At 43.2% G+C, this 24,043-nt stretch overlaps 1 protein-coding gene across 1 annotated transcript in view; it reads left to right on the top strand.

The window, feature by feature from the left end:
- Window positions 1-24,043, top strand: part of ZC3HAV1 (zinc finger CCCH-type containing, antiviral 1) — a 51,355-nt gene that overhangs the window by 10,756 nt on the left and 16,556 nt on the right. The window contains exons 2-5 of the mRNA XM_019959162.2: window positions 11,466-11,601; window positions 16,492-16,744; window positions 18,901-19,659; window positions 20,731-20,829. Coding sequence (XP_019814721.2) covers window positions 11,466-11,601; window positions 16,492-16,744; window positions 18,901-19,659; window positions 20,731-20,829 — 1,247 coding nt within the window. The remainder of the gene's footprint in view (window positions 1-11,465; window positions 11,602-16,491; window positions 16,745-18,900; window positions 19,660-20,730; window positions 20,830-24,043) is intronic.

The following is a 24,043-nucleotide window of genomic DNA, read 5'->3' as shown; positions in this document are numbered from 1 at the left end:
GAAGAGGAACTAAAAAGCCTCTTGATGAAGGTGAAAGTGGAAAGTGAAAAAGTTGGCTTAAAGCTCAACATTCAGAAAACGAAGATCATGGCATCCAGTCCCATCACTCCATGGGAAATAGATGGGGAAACAGTGGAAACAGTGTCAGACTTTATTTTGGGGGGCTCCAAAATCACTGCAGATGGTGACTGCAGCCATGAAATTAAAAGACGCTTACTCCTTGGAAGGAAAGTTATGACCAACCTAGATAGCATATTCAAAAGCAGAGACATTACTTTGCCAACAAAGGTCCGTCTAGTCAAGGCTATGGTTTTTCCTGTGGTCATGTATGGATGTGAGAGTCGGACTGTGAAGAAGGCTGAGCGCCGAAGAATTGATGCTTTTGAACTGTGGTGCTGGAGAAGACTCTTGAGAGTCCCTTGGACTGCAAAGAGATCCAACTGGTCCATTCTGAAGGAGATCAGCCCTGGGTGTTCTTTGGAAGGAATGATGCTAAAGCTGAAACTCCAGTACTTTGGCCACCTCATGCGAAGAGTTGACTCATTGGAAAAGACTCTGATGCTGGGAGGGATTGGGGGCAGGAGGAGAAGGGGACGACAGAGGATGAGATGGCTGGATGGCATCACTGACTCGATGGACGTGAGTCTGAGTGAACTCCGGGAGTTGGTGATGGACAGGGAGGCCTGGCGTGCTGCGATTCATGGGGTCGCAAAGAGTCGGACACGACTGAGCGACTGATCTGATCTGATCTGATATAATAATAGTATTTATATAATATTATATAAATATATTTTATATATTGTTAGTTTATATATTGTTTATATAAATTTATTGTTTATATATTGTTAGTTTATATACTGTTTATATATTGTTAGTCTCTAGTACTTTGAAGTCATACTGCTTGTTTTAAAATTTTGTTTTTAAAAGTTTTATGCAATTTTTAAAAGTTTCTTTCCATTTATAGTTATTACAAAATATTGACCCTGTTCCCCATTTTGTACAATATATCCTTGAGCCTATCTTACACCTAATAGTTTGTGTCTCCTACTGCTACATTTCTCCTCCCAAACCCCCACTGGTTTGTTCTCTCTATATCTGTGAATCTGCTTCTTTTTGTTATATTCACTGTTTGTTGTATTTTTTTAGATTCATATATATGTGATATCATACAGTACTTTTCTTTCTCTGTCTGACTTATTTCACTTAGTGTAAAGTCCTCCAAGTCCTTCTGTGTTTCTGCAAATAGCAAAATTTTGTTCTTTTTTATGGCTGAGCAGTGTTCCATTGTGGTATTCCAAAGTATACTACATCTTCTTTATCTGTCTGTTGATGTCTACTTTGGTTTCGTCCATAACTTGGCAATTGTAAATAATGCTTCTATGAATGTTGGGTATGTATCCTTTTAAATTGGTGGTTTTGCTTTTTTCGGATATATACCCAGTAGTGGAATTAATGGATCATGTTGTAGTTTTTATTTTTAGTTTTCTGAGAGACCTCCATACGCTTCTCCACGATGGTTGCACCAATGTACATTCCCACCAACAGTGTATGAGGGTTCCATTTTCTCCACATCCTTGCCAACATTTGTTATTTGTGTTCTTTTTGATGATAACCATTCTGACAGGTGTGAAGTGCTATCTCATTGTGATTTTGATTTGCATTTCCCTGATAAATGGTGATGCTGAGAATTTTTTCATGTGTTTGTTGGCTACCTGTATTTCCTCTTTGGAAAAATGTCTATTCAGTTCTGCCCATTTTTAAATTGTTTGATTTTGTTTTGATGTTGAGTTGTATGAGCTGTTTATATGTGTTGGATATTATATACATTGGCTATTAATCCCTTGTTGGTCATAGTGTTTGCAAATATTCTCTCCTGTTCAGTAGGTTGTCTTTTCATTTTGTCGATGGTTTCCTTTGCCGTGCAAAATCTTTTCAGTTTAATTAGGTCCCATTTGTTTCTTTTTGCATTTATTCCCTTTGCTTCAAGGGACAGATCCAAGAAAAATATTGCTATGGCCTAATGCTTGTTTTTTAAGTTTGTCTTATGTGGTGTCTGATTCTTGGCAGTTGTTTCTTATTTACGTTGTTCTTTTTCTGTCCTCTTAGCAATATATTTTTGCCTGTAATTGCTTTTATTGTATTTTATTTTTTATGGTAAACTGTACAGTTCAATGGCAATAAGTACATTCACGATGTTGTGCAACCATCTCCACTTTCTGGTTCCAGAACATTTTCATAATCCCAAAAAGAAACCCCACACCCATCCATGGGCACACCTCATTTTTTCCTCTCCACAGCCTCTGGTAACCTCTAATCCACATTCTGTTTGCATGGATTTGGCTGTTTTGGAAGTTTCCTGTAAATGGAAACATACATTATTTTTCCTATTGTATCTGGCTTCTTTCACTTAGCATAATGTCTTCAAAGTTTGCCATTTACTTCTGCATGTTACATGTCTTTTGTGAGGGTATATACCCAGGAGGAATCTCCCTGGAAGTTCCCTTTATTACTAATTGTGCTCTGCCTGTGGAGTCTTCCTGAAATTTTAAATAAGTGACCAAAAAATATATCTGATAACAAAATATTTTCTGCTTTTTACTCAATGTAGAGGTGGCAGAATTAAACGTTTAAGGTAAGTATAGATTTGTTTACATAAAAAGGTTCTAAATTGATTACTGCTCCTGACCACATTTATTTCCAAACTAGTATCTGTGACCTTTGGGCTTCTCTGGTAGGTCAGATGGTAAAGAATCCACCTGCAATTCAGGAGTCCTGGGTTCGATCCCTGGGTTGGGAAGATCTCCTGGGGAAGGGAATGGCTATCTATTCCAGTATTTTTGCCTGGGGAATCCCATGGACAGAAGAGCCTGGCAAGCTACAGTCCATGGAGTGACAAAGAATCAGTGATCTTTACCTACAGACTACTTTAGAATTGGCAAGGTCCCAAGATGGTTTTAGAAAAGGAATAAAAGAAGAACTTCAGCTCTCAAGTCCAATGAGAAATCAATTTAACCAAATTGGAGCACGAAAGATGGACTCGGTTTGGGAGAAGAAAGTGGAGACCTCATTCATGATCTTTGAATGCTTCCTCACTGAGAAAAAATTTTAATATGTTTCAGGCCAAGGACTTACCTGGTGGTCCAGTGTTTAGGACTCCAGGCTTCCTCTGCAAGGGGGGGCCGGTTTGATCCCAGGTCAGGGAACTAAGATCCCACATGCTACATAGGACTTCCTGCTCTTCACTGTCTTCACTTGCTATGCTTTTTCTCTGTCCTGATGTGGACTTAGGGCAATGATGCCAAACTTTCGCTGCACATTGGAATCACTTGAGGAATCTTTTAAAGATGCTGGTGCCCAGATCCTACCCCTGGACGTTCTGATTTAATTGGTATAGGGTATGACTTGGGCATTGGGGTTTTTTAAAAGGCCATGGGTGGGGCTTCCCTGGTGGCTCAGTGGTAAAGAAACTGCCTTGCCAATGCAGGGGACAGGTGTTCGATTCCCAGTCCGGGAAGATCCCACATGCCTTGGAGCAACTAAGCGTGTGCACTGCAACTATTGAGCCCGCGCCCTAGAGCCTGTGCTTTACTACAGAAGAAGCCACAGTAACGAGAAGCTCTCGCCCCTCAACTAGAGAGCAGCCCCTGTTCTCCGCAACTAGAGAAAAGCCTGCACAGCAACCAAGACCCAGCACAGCCAAAATAGATGAATAAAATTATTTTTTAAAAAAAGGCCATGGGTGGTTCTCATGGGCAGTAGGGTTTGAGAACCCCCCTAGTTAAAAGGACCAGAGAAATAGGTCAACCTGGGGAGTTGTCTACAGTGTTGTGGCACCTGTACAGTTCGCCTTGCTTTTGGTACAGTCATAGATTACAGTCAGCTCCTCCGCCCCGCGCCTCTCCCATTCTGGGAACCTTGGCCAACTGCACCTGCAGCTCACCACAGTCAGCAGTCAGGGGGCGCCTCTTCTTTGCAGCCGGTATACTCTGGGTAACACAGTTGTGGTTAAAGCAGACCAGTTTCTTCGGCTCCACCCTTTCCCTTCCCGCACACTGTACCTTAGACTGCTCCTGTGTTCTCCGCTGGTCTACTCTGGTTTTCCCCCATCTTACTAGGGGTTCCAGATTTGGTGAATCATTCCTGCCTCTAGTAACTGGCAGTCGAATCTCAAACATGAGGTACAGTCGTATAGAGAATAGGAGTCTCATGACTTGGATATTTTTCAGGGTTGGTTTGATTGACGCCACTTTATACTGTAGACTAATGTTCTCTAGATTTTTATCTTTCACAGGTCTTGGTTTCTTTCTCGCTTGGCTGGCATTGTGGTGAGCTATTTCCTGTATTCTACACAAACTGACTAGCTCTTTGATTCTGTCCACCCTCCCCCCATGAGGTGTTGGGGAGCAGAGCAGGTGAAAGGAAGAGGTGTTTTGATACAAACAACTCTTGAAAAACAAGACTCTCTAGAGAATGGATGTGTGGAGACAGTGGGAGAGGGAGAGAGTGGGATGGATTGAGAGAAGCACTGACATCTATACACCACCACGTGCAAATTCGATAGATAGTGGGGAGCTGCTGCGTAACACAGGGAGCGCAGCTCAGGGCTCTGATGACTTACAGGAGTGGCATGGGAGGGCGGCTCAGAAGAAGGATATGCATATGGCTGATTCACGCTGCTGCTGTACAGCAGAAACTAACACAACATTGTAAAGCAGTTGTATTCCAATTTAAAAAAACAAACTGGGGCTCCCCTGGTGGCTCAGTAATAACGAGCAGGCGATAAGGGTTTGATCCCTGGTCTGGGAAGATCCCACATGCCTCGGAGCAGCTAAGCTCACGTGCCTCAGCTATCGAGCCTGTGTTCTAGAGCCCATGAACTGCGACTACTGAAGCCTGGGGTCTTTAGAGTCTCTCTGTGCTTCACAACAACAGAAGCCACTGCATCAAGAATCCCCTGCAACTAGAGAGTGGCTTCTGCATACCACAACTAGTGAGTGGCTTCTGCATACCGCAACTAGAGAAACGCGCTTGCAGTAATGAAGGCCTAGCACAGGCAAAAAAAAAAAAGAAAGAGCGAGAGAGAGAGAAATAAAATTATTTTTAAAAATAAAAATAAACTAAAACCAAGACTCTCCCTAAGGTTATCGTTTTCTCGTTGGTCTGGTTGTGGAGCCCAGGGTTGACCCTATGTTTATTGACTTGCGAAGTGCCAAAGCTCACACGTGTGAATATCTAGTTCAGGAACCTAGCTTAGAATTTCATCCAACAGGCCCAACCAGCAACTCCCAGCCCTGACTGCACACTGAAATCATCTGGGGTCCCACCTCCTGTCAAATTAAATAACCGTCTCTGAGGGTGTGGCCAGGCTTAGGTATTTCTCAGCACTGCCCAGTTGGTTATTATGTGTAGCCAGGGATGAGAACCTCTCTGCAGGCTAGACCTCATCTGTGGTTGGGGAGCACTTCCTGCCAGGGTTAAAATAACCTTTCATTCAGTGGCTGGAAGAAAAGAATGAAAAGATCATTTGTTTTTAGGCTTTTGGCTTGAGATTCCTGAGAGACCTTCTTGCCTCTCCCAAGGCCATCTTCACTCTTTTTAGCAAAGTTATCATTCCTGTCCCAACTCATGCTCTTTGAAGTTTATCTGCTCCAAGGGCAGGCAGCCTTCTGCAAACGCTTGTCTCCCCCTGGGCAGCTCATAAGGGCTTATAAGGGTGAGCTCTTTTCTGTGCTGGGAGGTGGGGAGTCCCATGGCTGTGAGTCACGAGAAGGTCACCTTGAACATGCTTATCCAGGTGTGCCCTTTGGTCCAGCAGCATTAGCATCACCTAGGAGCTTGTGAGAAATGTACGCTCAGCCCTCATCCCAGACCTCCTGATCAGGGACTCTGGGGGTGGTGTCTAGCAATCTGTGCTCTAACAAACCTTCTCAACGATTCTGATGTGAGCTAGAAAGTTGAGACTCACTCTGTAGGTCTGGGACAGGGCCTGAGAATTTGCGTTTCTGACAACCTCCTAGGTGATGCTGATCGGGGGACTTCACTTTGAGAACCACTGGTTTTGAGAACCCCAAGAGGCCTTGGGAGATTTTCACACGGTTTTCTGGCTAAAGCCTCATAGCCAGTATTAGGGACCTGGAACTGAGACAGAGTGATCAGAAGAAAGTGAGAAGGAAGCTTCTGCATCTTAAACCTAAACATGACCTCCATCAAGCCCTGACCATAACAGGTTCGGCTAAAGGTTGAATCAGTCAGCTGCTGAACTTGTCTCCTCAATGCCAATCATGAGAAACAGTTTCTTTTCTTTTTAAAAAAATAATTTATTAAATGTTCATGTTTGCTTGATGAAGTACTAGACATAGCCTTTATGGATCTGGGAACTGCCATAGAAAATAGACTAGCATAAGTGGGCTTGCTCAGTCGTGTCTGACTCTGCAACCCCATGGACTGTAGCCCACCAGGCTCCTTTGTCCATGGGATTTCTCAGGCAAGAATACTGGAGCGCGTTGCCGTTTCCTATTCCAGGGGATATTCCTGACCCAGGGAGCAAACCCTCGCCTGTTGAGTCTCCTGCATTGGCAGGAAGATTCTTTACCAAATGGCACCACCTGGGAAGCCTGAAATAGTTTCATTTTTTCTTTTGGCCTCTCTGCCATGTATGCAGGATCTTAGTTTTCCAACCAGGAATTGAACCTGTGCCCCCTGCAGTGGAAGCATGGAGTCTTAACCACTGCACTGCCAGGGAAGTCCCAAGAAACAGTTTCTATCATTTATTGTGTCCCTCCTACACCATATTCTTCCTTGGTAGCTCAGATGGTAAAGAATCTGCTTGCAATGCAAGAGACCCAGGCTCGATCCCTGGAGAAGATCTCCTGGAGAAAGAAATGGCAATCTACTCCAGTATTCTTGCCTCCCATGGACAGAGGAGCCTGGTGGGTAGTCCATGGGGTTGCAAAGAACTGGACACAACTTAGCTACTAAACAATAACAGCAACAAGGGAACAGTAACTGGGATAATCTAGCATGGCTTTCTTTTTTTTTCTTTTTGGTTTGGAAAATTTTCAGTCCTGTTTGTTTTTATTTTTCCAGATTATGTTTTTAATTTTCTTGAGTTCTGGGTTCAGTGATGAGCTTTTCCTCTTATATGAGTCACCTTTTATTTCTCATGTTACCTAGCCTCAGTTTTCCAAAATAAAAAGTAAAATATTTCCTCATAGGCTATAAATAACAAACAGATCCAGTACCTGTCACTTAGAAAATATGTGATAAGTGTTAGTGTCCGTACTTCTGGTCTTACTTGCATGCATATGGGCTGCTACGGCTGCTAAGTCGCTTCAGTCGTGTCCGACTCTGTGCGACCCCATAGATGGCAGCCCACCAGGCTCCGCCGTCCCTGGGATTTTCCAGGCAAGAGTACTGGAGTGGGGTGCCCACTAAGTCATTTCATTTGTGTCTGACTCTGTGGACTGTAGCCCACAGACTTCTCTGTCCATGGGATTCTCCAGGCAAGAATGCTGGGGAATGCTGGGGAATGCTGGGGATCTTCCCAACCCAGGCATCAAACCCGAGTCTCTTATGTCTCCGGGACTGGCAAGCAGGTTCTTTACCACTTCCCAGTGCCACCTGGGAAGTCCTTGGTCTTAGTTACTCCCCAGATAAGTGAGTGAGAACTGCCCCACTTTTTTGAAATTAGGGTGGAGATAAATCCTCTAAGAAGCTTGGAAAAGTCTAGGAAATGTGGGAAAACAGATCAGGGCCTCCCAGGGATGGAGCTGCAGGTCAGAACCCAAGGCTAGATATGACATGTTGCTGACTGAAGCTGGGTTCAAGGTGAGGATTATAGAATCTAGAGGAATGAATAGTTTGCCTGAGGATGGAGATGAGAAATGAAGAGTGATCTGGGCCCTCAGACAGGCAGCATCAAGGACCCAGCCAGCACCATGTGTGCTGGCTGGGCTCCTCCTATGGGCATGAGTGTCTTAGGTGGGCTGGGAAAGCCCAGACTCTTGGGGCTCCAGGCAAAGGGCTTCTCCATAGGCTTGCCTGGCTGCCTTTAGTTCTTTAGAGGAAATACTGACTTCCAGGACCTTGGAAGTGCCCCACTGCCCCTTGGCAAGGGCAGAGTAGGTGCAAGACAGGTAAGACCGAGGCTGTATGTTGCTGGAATCTGGAGAGGAGCTGGATCTTCAAGTATGACCTTAATCCGGCCATAGGTGAAGTACGATTGTCTTGGCACTGTGACCATAACATCTGGACTGAAGCTCAAAGGAAAGAAAGGTTCTTAATTCCTCCCACCTACCCGCTGTCCAATATCTCTGAGCTGGAGGGTAGAAGCTGCCTAGCGGTGGGGTGTTTCAGTGAGCTCATTTTCTGCTCTGGATTGAGAGGGTCATTAGTGGCAATGCCCAGGGGAGTGAGAGGTCTAGAGAGGTAGGGAGGCTCACACATGTCTGGTAAAAGCTGTACTGGAGGGGTTTCCTGCTTTGGGGTGGAGGCTAGGCCCCTTCCTGCTATAGAATCTCTTCATAGATGCCCCCCTCCAGTGATGGTTGGGAAAGAGATAAGGTGTAGTTTTGCCTAGCCGCTGAGGGCTCTGGGGAGTGGGGGCTGTGGGGGAGCAGTTATCTGAAACCACAAACCCCAAGAGCAAGCAGAGAGCTGATGTCAGCTTTATCAGGGAGTGCCAGAAACACACTAAAAGCCAGGACTCCTGGTGAAGAAAACCAGGAGAGTGCACGCCCTAGAAAATGGCTGGGATACAGGCTGTCAACAGAGCCTGACCACCTGCCCTTGACTTTTACATGAGGCAGGAAGTGTGGGAGGGCTGGCTGGGTTTTAAGGGCTCGGGCGGTGGCTGCCATGGTTGTTGATTCTGACTTTTCTTTTGGGGTTCCTAGAGCTAGATCCAAAAGCAATGCCAGTGTTTCAGAAATGCCCTACACACAGATAGTGGCATTTGAATAGTGACTTTCAAACACCAATTCTTAGAGAATAACTTTTATGTAGGTGTTTACATTACAAAAATCACTGTCAATTTCAATAAGATAATTTTGCAGTCAGTTGCATTTCTGTTTACAGTGACAGTGAAAAACAATGGTGACAACTGATTTATGTTTAATATTTGGGAAATGAAAGAGAACTATGAAAAGAAAGATTTTAATTCTCAGTAAGAAAAATAGAATAAGACTTGAATAAATGAAGAGATTTTTTTTTGTCCTAGAATCAGAAGATTTAAAATAGTAAGATGACATAATATATAATCTAATGTATGGAGTTAACACAAATTAGTTTCCATATGATATTTTGTGGAAATTGACAAAACAATAATACAATTTCTATAGAGAAAATAATAGTTAAGCACATTAAGGAAATTTTTGAAAAGAAATGAACCAATAATAGGCTAGATTATTCTGTTAACATTTAAAATGTGGTACAAAGGACATTTATATTGTATGGTATCAGATGCAAAGCAGAATAGTAGATTGATAAAAACATAATAAGGATTCCCTGCATTCTAAATTTACTAAAAAGTTAACAAACAATAGTTCTGGACAACAAAATAGTAAGAAAGAAATCCTATTCAATAGACATTACTGAGAAAAGATATAAAGCACTTCTGTCCTCCTCTGATGCTGGTTTTCAAAATAAGCTCCAGATATTTTAAAGTTGAAAATATCTTTTTTAAAAGTGAAACAAAATGATATATTATAGTTACCCAGCTGTGGTGGAGGAATTAATTTCTCAAGTATTAAACAGTGGCTAAATTACAAGTGGTGAATTGGAAGGATCTGATTGCATAAAAATTGAGCAATAGAAAGCTTAATAAGTTCTTGATAAAAAGGGAAAAGTGCAAAACTATTTGAAATAAACAAGGCTGGTAAAGATTAGTATTAAAATATAAAGAACAATTATAAATTATAGATAAACAGTTAAAAGATATGAACAAATAGTATAAGAGGAAGTATGAGCATCAAACCTACATTTGGAATATTTCAGTCTTGCTAATAAAGTGCAAATTAAAAGCATGAATCTATTTCTTAGTTAAGTAGCAAAAGTGATAAAACTCTATATTAATGTGTTTGGAGGGAAAGAGACACACTCTCTAGGTTTACTAATATGTTTTCTGCAGAGCAGGAGATCAAAATGAAACACAAACCACATAGGCAATACTCTCAAATAAATCTCAAGAAAATAATGTGAAAGAGGAAAGGTTTATAAAGGTGGTATAGTGAATATCTGGCCATTACCTAACCACCTGACAATTTGATAATGGTTGTACAAACTGGAAAATATTAAGATCCCATCACATTAGCAACTATTAAAACCATAAATCTGAGGATGGTGATGATATTATAGGGAATGTACGTATATAAGTTAAGAAGTAGAAGACATTCGTTAGGTGAACATTGGTAATTGTCAAATTATGTTTGTCTGATGAAAACATCAGTGCCCATCAGTGTCAGTGTCTCAATGCTTGATCTAATAAGTCAGTGCTTGTGGGACGTCAGTGTGATTATAATTTGGGGGTCTTGCTGAAAGGCAGATTTTGATTCACTTGACCTGGGGTGGGGCCTGGGATACTCTAAATCTGTAATAATGGTAAAGCTACTCCTCCAACATTTTTAAGAGCAAATGTTTAAATCTCTGCCATGCAGTCTTGTGACCACTATTCATATGAGGCTATTCAAATTTAGATTAATTGAAATAAAATGGAAAATTTAGTTTCCTAAGTCTTACTACCTATATTTCAAGGGTGCCTTAGTCATGCATGGCTTACATCTCAGAAAGCTCGGATTATAGAACAAGTCCATCATCACAGAAAGTTCTGTCAGACCTGAATCATCAGTCTTAAAGTGAAGGGGATTTTTATCACTTTTTTGGTAAAGTTGTTTGAATGTGATATAAGCTTGTTCCATTCGTTTGTAGTCAGAAATCACATAGGTATACATTCATAGAAGTGATAAAGCAAGGGACAGTTTCGTCTAGTCTAGTTTGATCAATGAAATTCTTTTATCCCATTGATTTTATTGTCATTCCATAAATGTGTTGTCCTAATTATTATTTGCCTCTCAATGGGCAGTCATTTCCACTAAATTGGTTTCAGTTCCTTTGCTACTTTTTCCTCATCTTACGTAATTAACATATACTAGAGGAGACGTTTAAAGAAGGATTGCGATAAATTAAAGCATAACGTGTGTGTTGTTAATCAGCTATACCCCAATACAAAATAAAAAGTTTAAAAAAAAGAATACATGTGTATAACTTATGAAGAGATCCTCATATTCTCTTTTCCTATCTACGTGTTTCATCAATTTATATTTTTAAAGTGTATTCTTGAAGCTGGACCAACCTTGTGTTAGTTACCCAAGGATGTGAGCATTGATTTTCATTTGAAAGGTTTCCTGGATGATTGCTTTTTCTTTATTTTCTGTGAAGTGGAAATGCTGACTATTGTTATTTTCTTCCAGGAATTTATGCAAATATTCTCACGAGGTTCTCTCAGAAGATAACTTCAGGGTCCTGACAAACCATGGGCTATCTGGACTGAACCAAGAGGAATTAGCTGTGCTCCTTCTCCAAAGTGACCCTTTTTTTATGCCCGAGGTAAGTTCTGATTCCTCAGTTTGAAAAGCAAGGAGAATGCCCTTGGCAGTGTGGTGTCCTGTGTGTGTTGGAATGGGGGCAGAGAAAACCTGGCACCAGGGCTCTGTAGGTGGCAGTCAGCAGGTGGTTGCTGCTAAGCGACCTGGAGATGCCAACACTTTCCTTCTTATTTGAAGTTTAATAAGTATTTGAGTCTGGAATGCCTCCTCCCCTGGGCTGCTAGGGAACCCTGTGTGAGCAAGTGTGATCTGAAGAACTAGCAATAAGACTAATTGATGCCTTACATCCGAGTGACTTCCTGGAAGAGGTGGGCTTTGAAGCAAGATTTTGGAAGGTGACAGGGTACATTGCTTGAGGCTAAGTTGTAGCAAAGAGATCTCAAAATGTAGTGATTCAAGTAAAATATTACTTTGTTTCTCCATCTCTCAGTAGTCTAGATCTGAGGTCACTAAACTGTACTCCATGGACCACATCCCACCTGCCGCCTGTTTTCGTAGTTTAATTGGAACACAGCCACACTCATTCATTTATATATTGTCTATGACCGCTTTCTCATACAAGAGTGAGATGAGTATTTGCAACAGAGACTGATGGCCTGCCAAGCCTAAAATATTTACTATTCGATCATTTATGCTAATAGTTTGCTGACCTTTGGTCTTGCCTAGAGGTAGGCAGGCAGGTAGTCTGATGGTTAGGCAGCTGAATTCCATGATGTCATGTAGGGACTCAGGCCAGTAGGTCAGCCTTGTTATCTTATATATAATAGATCTGTTTTATTACTGGACCAGTAGATATCTCTTTTAACATATGGCTTCCTCCTCATGGTACAAGGAGGCTCTTCTCAGTGTCATCAATTTTCTAGCCAACTGAAACACAGAGAAGGAGTAAGTAAAAGACAAGCTGCTTCCTTTTTAAAAAGATGTGAAAAAAATATAAAAAGATGTGACTTGGATATTATATCTCATTTATTGTATGCTCTATCTCATTTGCCAGAACTTATCACATGACTGCACTTGGGGAGAAGGCAGGCTGGCAAATGTAGTTTTCTGGCTGGATAGCTATATATCCAGCTAAAACTTGGAAGCTTCTATTATTAGAAGAAGGATAAGAATAATCTCAGATAATTAACAGTCTCATCCACCTAGGAATATTGACTTGAAAATCAGATGATTCTGCTTAAAGAATGGTATCTGAGAATGATCTAAGAAAAATCCTTGTGTACAGAAGTTAGCCTCACATTGGAAGAGAGGCCCAGAAACGTAATGGAAGCCTCAGGTTGAGAGGGTGGAAGGGACTGAGATAAGATAACAAGGTTGAAATTCGGTCGTGCTTTTATGTATGACAAGATAGCTATTAGGGACATCTGGAGGGTTAAACATCTTTTGACTCTAAGCTCAGTGTGTTTCCCTGAGGACTTAGGAAAACTTAGGACATGTGGGGTGATTTTGCGTTGATTACTGAGCTTAGGCAAGATAGGAATGCAAGATACTCTGTAAAAATGTCTTCAGAGAGGAAGGGTGGAGGAGAAATATTTAACTATATGTAACTCACTTCCCCAGGCATTCTTTCATTTATGTACGTGAGTTTCTCTCTCTCTCTTTCTGTTTCCAGGAACCCAAGGTTCAGAGGTCTTAGGATCTCTATAGCCCCTGGCCTATGTGCCAGCCAGCGCAGTCCTTCCTGGCTACCAGTATGGGGAAAATGCCTTACACCCTAACTTGTTAAAGGTCACGTTGACTAACAGAGGCACCCTCTCCTTTCCCTTTCATGTGGAAGAATGATGACAGTTGAACGCTTATCATGACTCTCGAGAGTCATGGGGTTGCCCGGGGTCCAACTTAGTGTTAAACTTGCAGGGTTGGAAACGTCACTCACCAGGTCAGCTCTCTGCTTCTGTTCTCCAGAATCACCAAGGACTTGCTATATCACGTCCCTGGAGAATAAGGACTGGTGGCTCTTCCTTTCTCTAGGAAAGAACCCTCCTAGATGGTGCTGTTGCTGACTTAGCCCAGAAAAAGCCCATCGACAAAAGTGCTGGGAGGCTTCTCGTAGGAGGACGCTGACGTTAATCACACAGAGTCTTAAGTGTCACCTGAGGCTCCCTTACAGTGTCCGTGGATTTTAAGAATTCGGTACCGTGCTTAGAGGGTAGGGTGGAACGGTTTGTGCTTGAAGTTTATTTTTAGCCGATAACTTAATTGCCTCTTGCCACGTGTTGGGGTAGGATCACAGACTAGCAGACTGCACTGTTTCCTGGGACCAGAGGTCTGAGAAGCTGGTTCCTGTGATGGGGAATCAACTAGAGCATCGATGACCTAAGTCTCTATTTGACTATTCTGGGCAAGAGTTGTCTCTAAAGGAGCGTTTTAACTTGGGGGAGTAGGGCGGAGTATTTTCAAGGTTTTAGAAGGGAGGGGAGTGGTTAGCCAGAGTTCAGCTAGTTCCAAGGATAGTTGATCAAGGATGGTTCCTCCACGTCTCTAAGTTCTGTCTTTGCCACCAACTATGTATGTCATCTTGGACAAGGCATTTCATCCTTCAGGGTCTCACTTTACTTACTGTTTGCTTTGCACTCATTCAGCTAACACTCAGGAGTGCAAAGGTAGCACTGAGTTAAATCCTGAAGCCAATGGTGGACAAGGCACACGCCTGCCCTCAAATACCGAACACGTTCACACTTTTCCACTTTGCTTAACCTGTGAGAACATAAAAGCATAAACCTGAACTTCCTGGTAAATAAACATGGATAATTGAAGTGCAATTATTAAAAGGGAGAAATGGGTCTCATTTGTTCTGGCAGGAGCAGTCTTTCTTAAACATCAGAATAGTACTAGGAATGTTAATCAAAGTATCATTTGTGAAGTTGCTAATAATCCTTGTTTTACTTGAGCCTCGAGAATTCTGGCTCTCAAGCTTTAGTGTGGGTCAGAATCACCAGGAGTGTTTGTCAAACCCAGATTGCTGGGCTCCTCCTCTGGCCAGTCTGACTGTAGATACGGGGAAGGGCCCAAGGGTTTGTATTTCTAGTTAGTTTTCGGTTGGAGCTGATGCTGTTGGTTCAGGGACCACACTTTGAGAACTGTTGGCCAAGAGTCTCGATTCTGGCTCATAGACTCTATTACAATGATATGTATTTGCATCAGGTTTAGAAGTTGTTTGTATGGCTCAATCATGGTTGAATCCATGTCTTTCCCACCTGGATACACCACAGTGGCCCATGTTGATCTGGTTTGCTCAGAGTCTGTTGAAACAACTTACAAATGCGTTTGTGTTTAAGCCTCTTTGTGTAATGATTCAAACATTTGCATCACATTTTGTATTGTGCTCAAGACATTACGTATTTTATTATTTAACCTGCTCCACAACATGGTTAGGTGAGGGGAGCAAATATTTTTGTCTTTTACAGCAAGGGCAAGAGGCTGGGAGTAAGTAAGTAACTCAGATGTGAAGTCATGTATAGCTGCTTCCAGCTGCAGACTTCAACCAACATCCTCTAGTCCTGTATCACAGGGTCTGGCCTCACTGACGATACTTCTCCTGCTTCCCTTTCAGTAAGAATTACATCTCTGTAGAGCTAGATATGTAGATATACCTATTTACATATAAAAATGATCAGCTATCACTTGGTCTTTTGAGAAACTGCCACATTCTGCCTAGCTCCCAGCAGCTGAAGACAAGACCTCACATCCTTTTTTTTCTTCCTTTTGACTGTACTACGTGGCACACAGTGCCCCCTGCAGTGTTCTTCTAATTGAGGATGGTCTTTTAATTGAAGATGTGTTGATATCCAAAGGTGGGCCTTCCTCTTTGGGATTCCTTTATATGTAGGGCTCCCTTTGATTCCTGTTTTGTTCTATCTATACCTGGCCGTCTTATATTGATTCTTCCAAAAGAGGTTAATAAAAGTCAAGTTTCTTTAAGTTAGTTTGTAGACCTCTTCTACCCTAAATAAGTCACTGATTGAATATAACTCAATAGAGATTATAGAGTTATGCACATACATTTTTTTCCTTAGATATGTCTCTGCTTCTGCTCACGTGCTCAGTCGTGTCTTGACTCTTTGCGACCCCATAGACTGTAGCCCACCAGGCTCCTCTGCCCATGGGATTCCCAGACAAGAATACTAGAGAGGGTTGCCATTTCTTTCTCCAAGGGATCTTCCTGACACAAGGATTGAACCTGTGTCTCCTGCAGCTCCTGCATTACAGGCAGATTTTTTTACCTGCTGGGTCATCAGGGAAGTTTATATCTGTGCTTCTGTTTTTTTCTTTTTCTTCCAGGAAATAAGAAAATATGAATTTTTTTCTTACCAGGAAGTAAAAAAAAAAGAATTTTTATTTTTTATTTATTTAATCAATATTTGTTGGAGTATATAGTTGATTTACAATGTTGTGTTAGTTTCAGGTGTACAGCAGAGTGAATCAGTTATACCTATACATAGATCCAGCCCGTCCATCCTAAAGGAAATCAGTCCTGAATATTCATTGGAAGGGCTGATGTTGAAGCTGAAACTTTAATATTTTGGCCACCTGATGGGAAGAACTGACTCATTTGAAAAGACCCTCATGCTGGGAAAGATTGAAGGTGGGAGGAGAAGGGGACGACAGAGGATGAGATGGTTGGATGGCATCACTGACTCAATGGACATGAGTTTGAGTAAACTCTGGGAGTTGGTGATAGACAAGGAGGCCTGGCATGCTGCAGTCCATGGGGTCGCAAAGAGTTGGACACAACTGAGCGAATGAACTGACTGAACTGAACTGATACATAGATCCACTCTTTTTTAGATTCTATTCCCATATAGATCATTATATTTATACGAACTTTCCTTAATGTGTGGCATATAGAGAAACATGTTTTCTTTCTGGCGCTTGTTTCTTTCTTCTGTAGATATGCAAGAATTATAAGGGCGAGGGTGGAAGACAGATTTGTAACCAGCAGCCCCCGTGTGAAAGACTCCACATCTGTGAACATTTTACCCGAGGGAACTGTGGTTATGCCAACTGCTTCCGGTCCCATAACCTGATGGACAGAAGGGTGCTGGCCGTCATGAGGGAGCACGGGCTGAGCTCAAGCGTAGTACAGAACATCCAGGACATCTGCAATAGCAGGCACCGCCAGAAGAAGCCCTCAGCATGGAAAGGTAAGCGTGGTGGCCTTCTTAACAGGATAAACGGAAATAAACAGAAATCACAAGGAGAGGAAATCTCTACTTATACTCACCCTACCTCATCGTGTAAAACTATTTTGCCTTTCAGACCTTGTCGATATGCATACACAATTTTTACATAATTATGATCATAGTATATGTGTGATTTTGCAATTTGATTTCATGCTCTTCCATGCATCCGCACCACACAGACACACTTCACACTCGGGCACGTTGCCAACATATATGCACCTCTCACTAACGGACATGTGCCACACACCATATGTGCAAACCTCACGTACACACACATAAACCCCTCACATGTCCACCATGTATGCATATCACACACACACATGCACACACTTCATATAAACATATGTGAACCCCACATATAAACATCACATACAAGCACACCACACTTTTTGAACACACGAACACACTTGCTCACTCCCTCGCTTCTCTCTGCTTCCCAGGGCTGTGACTTAACATGTTTCTAGAAAGAGGTCAATTTTTTTTTTTTTTTTTAAATTTTGGATATCGCTGACTTAAGCTTGGGCATTTGGGGGCCAGATGAACAACTCTGGATAATTCCAAGCTTCAATGAAATCAGACCTTTCCTTATTTTCTTTTTTTGTTGTTGTTTTAAGTGTTGTGACTTCTTAGCTTAGGTACACCTGTGTCACAATATGGGTGAACTCTTAGTGATTTGGGGGCACTCATCTCTGATGAGCACTAGTCTGTCTCTCCATTCACCCTAGCGGTGAATGTGGACTTGAACTTGAGGACTGTGGACAGCCCCACCTAAGACAGTGGGCATTGAGGAGCTACATCTAAGTCCCATGAGAGAAGCCGAGAAGAGCCAGGGTTGGCTCAACCTTTATCCTAGGCCAAAGGTGGTGTTTTCTGCTGGGCTGGCAGAAAGCGGGGATTCTTCCATTGTCATAACCACCTTGTCAAGATTTTCACACAAATTAATTTTTTTAAACTTCTTATTGGATTTTGGAGAATAGTCAATTAACAATGTTGAGATAGTTGCAGGTTCACAGCAGAGGGACTCAGCCTTATATATACATGTATCCATTCTCCCCCAAACTCCCCTCCCATCCAGGCTGCCATAAGCACTGAGCAGAGCTCCCTGTGCTACACAGTAGGTCCTTGTTGGTTATCCACTTTAAATATAGCAGTGTGTATATGTTGATCCCAAATTCCCTAACCATCCCTTCCCTCCATCCTTCCCCCACTGGTAATCATAAGTTCCTTCTCTAAGTCTACGAGTCCTTTTCTGTTTTGTGAATAAATTCATTTGTATCATTTCTTTTAAGATTACCCATATAAGGCATGTCATAGGATATGTCTCATCTATTTGACTCACTTCACTCTAGTATGAAGTAGTATGACCCTCTAGGTTGTCATACAACCTACAACAAGCAACATACATACTGTGTTGCTGCAAATGGCATTATTCCATTCTTTTTTAATGGCTGAGTAGTATTCCATTGTATATATGTACCACATCTTCTTATTCATTCCTCTGTCAATGGACGTTTAGGTTGCCTCCATGTTGTGGCTGGGCTTCCCTGGTAGCTCAGCAGGTAAAGAATCCGCCTGCAATGCAGGAGACACTGGTCCGATTTCTGGGTGGAGACGATCCCCTGGAGGAGGAAGTGGCAACCCACTCCAGTATCCTTGCCTGGAGAATCCCCATGGAGAGCAGCCTGGTGGGCTACAGTTCATGGGGTTGCAAAGAGTCAGACACAACCGAGCGACTAAGCACAGCACAGCTCAGGTCTTGGCTGTTGCGAGCCGTGGCGGCGTTTGACTCTACAGGATTGCCGAGTAACGGTGCCTGGTTAATTCACTGCTTCTCCAGTGTGAAGGTTTAGGGCTCCGAGGTGGAAAGAGTGAGATCCCTAAAAGTGGTCTTGGGGAATTCCTGAAAAGACTTTTAGACCTCCAAATATACTTACCCAAGAAAACATCTGAACTTCTTTTGCCCGCTGACGAAGTCCCTCCTTTTCTTCTCTCCTGCTGATACTGTTTCTGCTTTACCCTACTCTCACTTCACTCGGCCCCTCTGAGGCCGAACGGGAGGCGGGTACAGAGTTAGTGACGTTAAAGTTACCTTTTGTGGTTTGATTTTTCTTTCCCAGCTCCTCCTCCCCATCGTAGAGACCTGGCATTCAGAGGGAGGAGTAAGAGCAGAGACCGGGGCAGCGAGGAATTTCTTCCAGCAGCTTCAGCTCCTGCCCAGAGGTCCTGCTCACCCAGCCCAGAGCCTCCCGGCCACCGCGGCTCTGTCGCAAGTGACGGGCCTGTCGAGGATCTTGCCCGCCAATTCTCGCATCTGGGAAGTCAGGAGTGCACCCCGCCTGCCTCCAACCCATCTGCAGCTGTCGTTCTTGGAGGAACCCCTCAAGGAGGAGGAAACCAGAGGCTTGCAGAGAACGGCAGTGCAAAGGATCTTTTCTATGGGAATCATAGCCATGCTCCCCTCACTTTTGATTTGAAACCAGCCTTCGACTGGAAGGGCCCTGCATCCTGGCAGAATGACCAGGACACCGGTAAAAAGAGTTGGCTTCCCTCCAGTCCAGTCTTCTCCTCTTCTCCTGGTTCTCCACAAACACCTGAAACCATCACCACCAGAAAGACCACCGCTGTCCTTTCCTCTGACCATGTGAATGCGGAGCGCAGGAGTGGGAATCAAGATGGCCAGCATTTCCCGCTTTTTGCTGATAAGGCTGATGGCATGGCTGTAGATACCACTTCCGCGAGACTGGCAAATTACCAAACTCCAAGCAGTAGACAGAGAGAAAAATCGTTACCTAGGAATCCAGACACCAGAACACCTCGGAGTCATCTGCCCACCGCTGGCCAGATGACTGGGGATGGAGCCGCAGCCTTTGTTAACGGTAATCACACAGCAGAGACCTTCTGGGCTAGTCAGTCTGTCCACAGTGCCAGTAGATGGATGGATAAAGTGATGGATAAAACTACCGATATAGGTAAAACTGGTGCCACTGGGCTTGGCTTCATGGCAGCAGTCAAAGGGAAGAAAGATGTGTTATGCTCTGGAATTCAGGGGTTAACAAGCAGGTCCTGCCCACATGTGGGGAGCCCTCTGCCCCCGTACAAGGCACCACTTGCTCTCCCCAAGGTCCCTTCTTTTTCTTTTCTATAAACATAATATTTTATACAAGGATGTTATATTATTAATTGATATTAACGTAAGTAAAGACACTGCAGTTACACAAAGAAATGTACAATGAACTTTTCATTTATATTCTTTAACGTTTTTCTATACCTAGTTTGTTTATAGCTAAGATGATACTGCATAAGCAATTTTTTATGTTACATACATTTTTTTTACTGATTTATAATTTAGCACGTCTCACCTTGGTACAAGGATTCATAAACATCATTTTTACCAAGGTCCCTTCTTTTACACTTCCTTAAGCAACAGAGCTGCAGCCTAGGGGACCCATGGTCAGATTGCAGCTCAAATCCCAGTTACCCACGCCAGTGAGATGACAAGGCGGGCTCCAGGCTGGGTTCTGTGTGATCGCTGAGGGACAAAGAGGGGCCCCATGTCTCGTGTTTGAGCAGAGTGGCCATGGCTGGTGGTTTCTCTTTGGGTGTTCCTTAGCAGTACTAAAGGGCAAAGGGTTTTGGTTAAGGAGTGGTACTGATGAGGACATAGGAAGACAGGGGGACCAACCCTAGAACTGTGTAGAGTAAGTTGCTCCATTTACTGAGAACAGGAGCAGTTCAGCCATGGTTTAAGAAAGCAGCATGACACTAAGTAACCCTGACTTTCATGTTGGTTTTCATGACTGGGCTCTCATGAGCAGCACATGAATCTTAAGAATTTTCTTGAACTTGGCCCCCATTTCAGATGCTCTTTCCCACTGTTAGACCAAGTATCTTGTTTTTTTGGTTTAAATGTTATAATTCGCTTACATGCATCCTCTTCTGTTTTGTAGATTCTGTACCTGATGTTGCCAGTACCATATCTTCCACGATGAATGAACACAGCTCAAACGAAATTTGTCTTGACCATCTGTATAAGAGTTGTCAACTTAGTGAGTAACTACCTTAAGGACTTTCTAGAAGCAGAAACATTATTAATAGTAGCCTGGCTAGCATTTATTGAGTGTTTGCTATGTGTGGAGTGCAGTGCTGAGAATCCTACATGCATCTTCTTTAACCTTCAAGTCAACTTTAGGTTCTGTTGTTAATTCATTTTACAGATACACAAATAGAACTTGGGTGTTCATCCCAAACCGCTTCACCACTGTGTTATATTATACTTTCTCCTTTTACAATTCAGGTTTAGTTGAACTCTTACACTTAATCAGGGATCCCTCGTCTTACATACTAAAACCAAACAGAAGTAGCAGTTGTTTTTTAGTCACTAAGATGCGTCCAACTCTTTGTGACCCCAGAGACTGCAGCAGCCAGGCTTTCGGCATCTGTTTACTGCTCCCTCTCACCGAGCCTCCTGTAGAACTGTTTCCCACGGGACTGCTTGGGACACAGCGCTTCCCTGTCACTCTTGAGCCACACTGTTCCTTTCTTGTCTCTGCCCCAGGCCTTCTCAGCATGTCTGATTCATTTGTTTGATCACTTAGTGGTCTTAGAGTCATTCGCCTTGTGTCTGAGGAGGAGATTCTGCCCTGTGTTCTCTTAATCAAAAATCTTTAACTTCAACAAAATTTATTTTTAACTAAGATAAAACACATCACATAGATTTTACCATCTTAACCTTTTTAAGTGTACTGCTCAGTACTGTTGCTGTGCAACCAATCTCCAGAACTCTTTTCATCCTTTTAAACTGAAGCTCTACCTCAGTTCAGTCGCTCAGTCGTGTCCTACCCTCTGTGAACCCGTGGACTGCAGCATGCCAGGCTTCCTTGTACCTCACCAACTCCCAGAGCTACTTAAACTCATGTCCATTGCGTCGGTGATGCCATTCCACTGTCTCATCCTCTGTTGTCCCCTTCTCCTCCCGCCTTCAATCTTTCCCAGCATCAGTTCAGTTCGTTTCAGTTCAGTCGCTCAGTCGTGTACGATTCTTTCTGACCCCATGAACCGCAGCACACCAAGCCTCCCTGTCCATCACCAACTCCCGGAACTTACTCAAACTCATGTCCATTGCGTCGGTGATGCCATCCAACCATCTCATCCTCTGTCATCCCCTTCTCCTCCCACCCTCAGTCTTTCCCAGCATCAGGGTCTTTTCCAGTGAGTTGGCTTTTGGCATCAGGTGGCCAAAGTTTTGGAGTTTCAGCTTCAACATCAGTCCTTCCAATGGATATTCAGGACTGGTCTCCTTTAAAACAACAACTCTGTACCTATTAAACAACAACTCCTCATTTCCCCCTTCTGGCAGGGAAGCCCCTGACAGTTGCCATTTTGATTTCTGTCTACGAATATGACTCTTCTATGTCCCTCATATGAGTGATCTCACACAATATTTGTCTTTTCTGACACTGGCTTATTTCACTTAGCACAGTGTCCTCAAGGTTCACCCCTGTTATAGCCTTTGCGAGAATTTCCTCCCTTATGAAGGTTGAACACTATTCACTTGTATTCTATCCCATTTTGTTTATCCACTCATCCACTGATGGGCACTTGAGTCGCTTCTACCTTTTAGCCATTGTGTATAATGCTGCTGGGAACACAGGTGTACAAATATCAGTTCTTGCTTTCAGTTCTTTTGGGTATATACCCAGGAGTGGAATTGCTGGATTATGTGGTAAATCTGTGTTTAAGTTTTTAAGAAACTGCCACACAGTTTTCTATAGCAGCTGTATCACTTTACATTTTTATCAGCAATGCGCAAGGGCTCCAATTTCTCCATATCCTTGCCAACATTTGTAAATTTGTTCTTGTTTGCTTATTTGTATCAGCCATTCTAATGGGTGTGAGGAAGGTTATATTTTTCAATCAGTTAAATTCCTGGCAGTGACATTTCAAAATGATTTAAACAATGCAAACTGTGAAAAATAGAACTGTTTTCTGTTCTCCTGTATTATGAGCTTCTAACATTAATTCATTATTCAGCAAGCAGTCATTGAAAGGGCATCCTTTGCATGCCTACTCCTCTGCCAGTGAAGCAAGGAGACATAAGCTAAACAATGACGCAGGCCTTTCTTCAGCAAGTTTGTCATTAAGTGAAAGTAGCTCAGTCGTGTCTGACTCTTTGCAACCATGGACTATACAGTCCATGGAATTCTCCAGGCCACAGTACTGGAGTGGGCAGCCTTTCCCTTCTCCAGGGGGGTCTTCCCAACCCAGGGATCGAACGCAGGTCTCCTGCACTGCGGGCGGATTCTTTCCCAGCTGAGCCACGAAGGAAGCCCAAGTTTGTCATTAGAGCTGGGCATCAAAACATCCACAAATTTGGGAATTCCCTGGCAGTCCAGTGGTTAGTCCCGTCTGTGCCCTCTCACTGCCAAGGGCTTGGGTTCGATCCCTGGTCAAAGAACCAAGATCCCACAAGCTGTGCAGTGTGGCCCAAAACAAACAGAACATCCACAAATCAGAGAACTAATAAAGCACAAAGTGTGTCCAGAGCACTGGTTGAGGGAACATAAAACACAAGTCAGGTCAGAAGAGCACAAGATCAGTGAGGGAAGTCCGGAAGAGATGAATTCTAGGCCAGGGCTTCCTAGAAAACAGACAGGCAGTTGCCTCCAACAGAGAGCAGTTTGTCTCAAGAAAAGCATATAGAGGGAGGTGCAGAAAGGATAACTGGAGAAGGAAATGGCAACCTACTCCAGTGTTCTTGCCTGGAGAATCCCAGGGACGGAGGAGCCTGGTAGGCTGCCATCTAGACTGAAGCGACTTAGCAGCAGCAGCAGCAGAAAGGGTAATTGTAAATTTCTAATGACCTCAGATTTCCATGTGGGTAATATGGTTCTTTTTTTGAAGGTGAGAGGAGAAGGGGACAACAGAGGATGAGATGGTTGGGTGGTATCACCAACTCAATGGACTTGAGTTTGAGCAAGCTCTGGGAGTTGATGATGGACAGGGAAGCCTGGCGTGCTGCAGTCCATGGGTCGCAAAGACTTGGACACAACTGAGCGACTGAGCTGAACTGAACATAGCTTTTGGGGGAGTGGAGAATTTTGTTTTCTGACGAGTCTATGTGGGTAGTAAATGAATGTGGAGAGAGGGGCTTGACACGATGCAGGTAGGGGCTGGCATGAGCACAGGTGTAGCTGGAAAATGTGCCTACAGGGCTGGTAGGGTGAGAAAGGCAGGCCTTGATGGGGAGAGTCAGCAGTGAAC

Source organism: Bos indicus, chromosome 4 (genome assembly GCF_029378745.1).
Source record: "Bos indicus isolate NIAB-ARS_2022 breed Sahiwal x Tharparkar chromosome 4, NIAB-ARS_B.indTharparkar_mat_pri_1.0, whole genome shotgun sequence".
NCBI classification, from domain to species: Eukaryota; Metazoa; Chordata; class Mammalia; order Artiodactyla; family Bovidae; genus Bos; species Bos indicus.
Note: the sequence above shows the minus strand (reverse complement) of the source record. Positions and strands in the feature narration are given on the sequence as shown.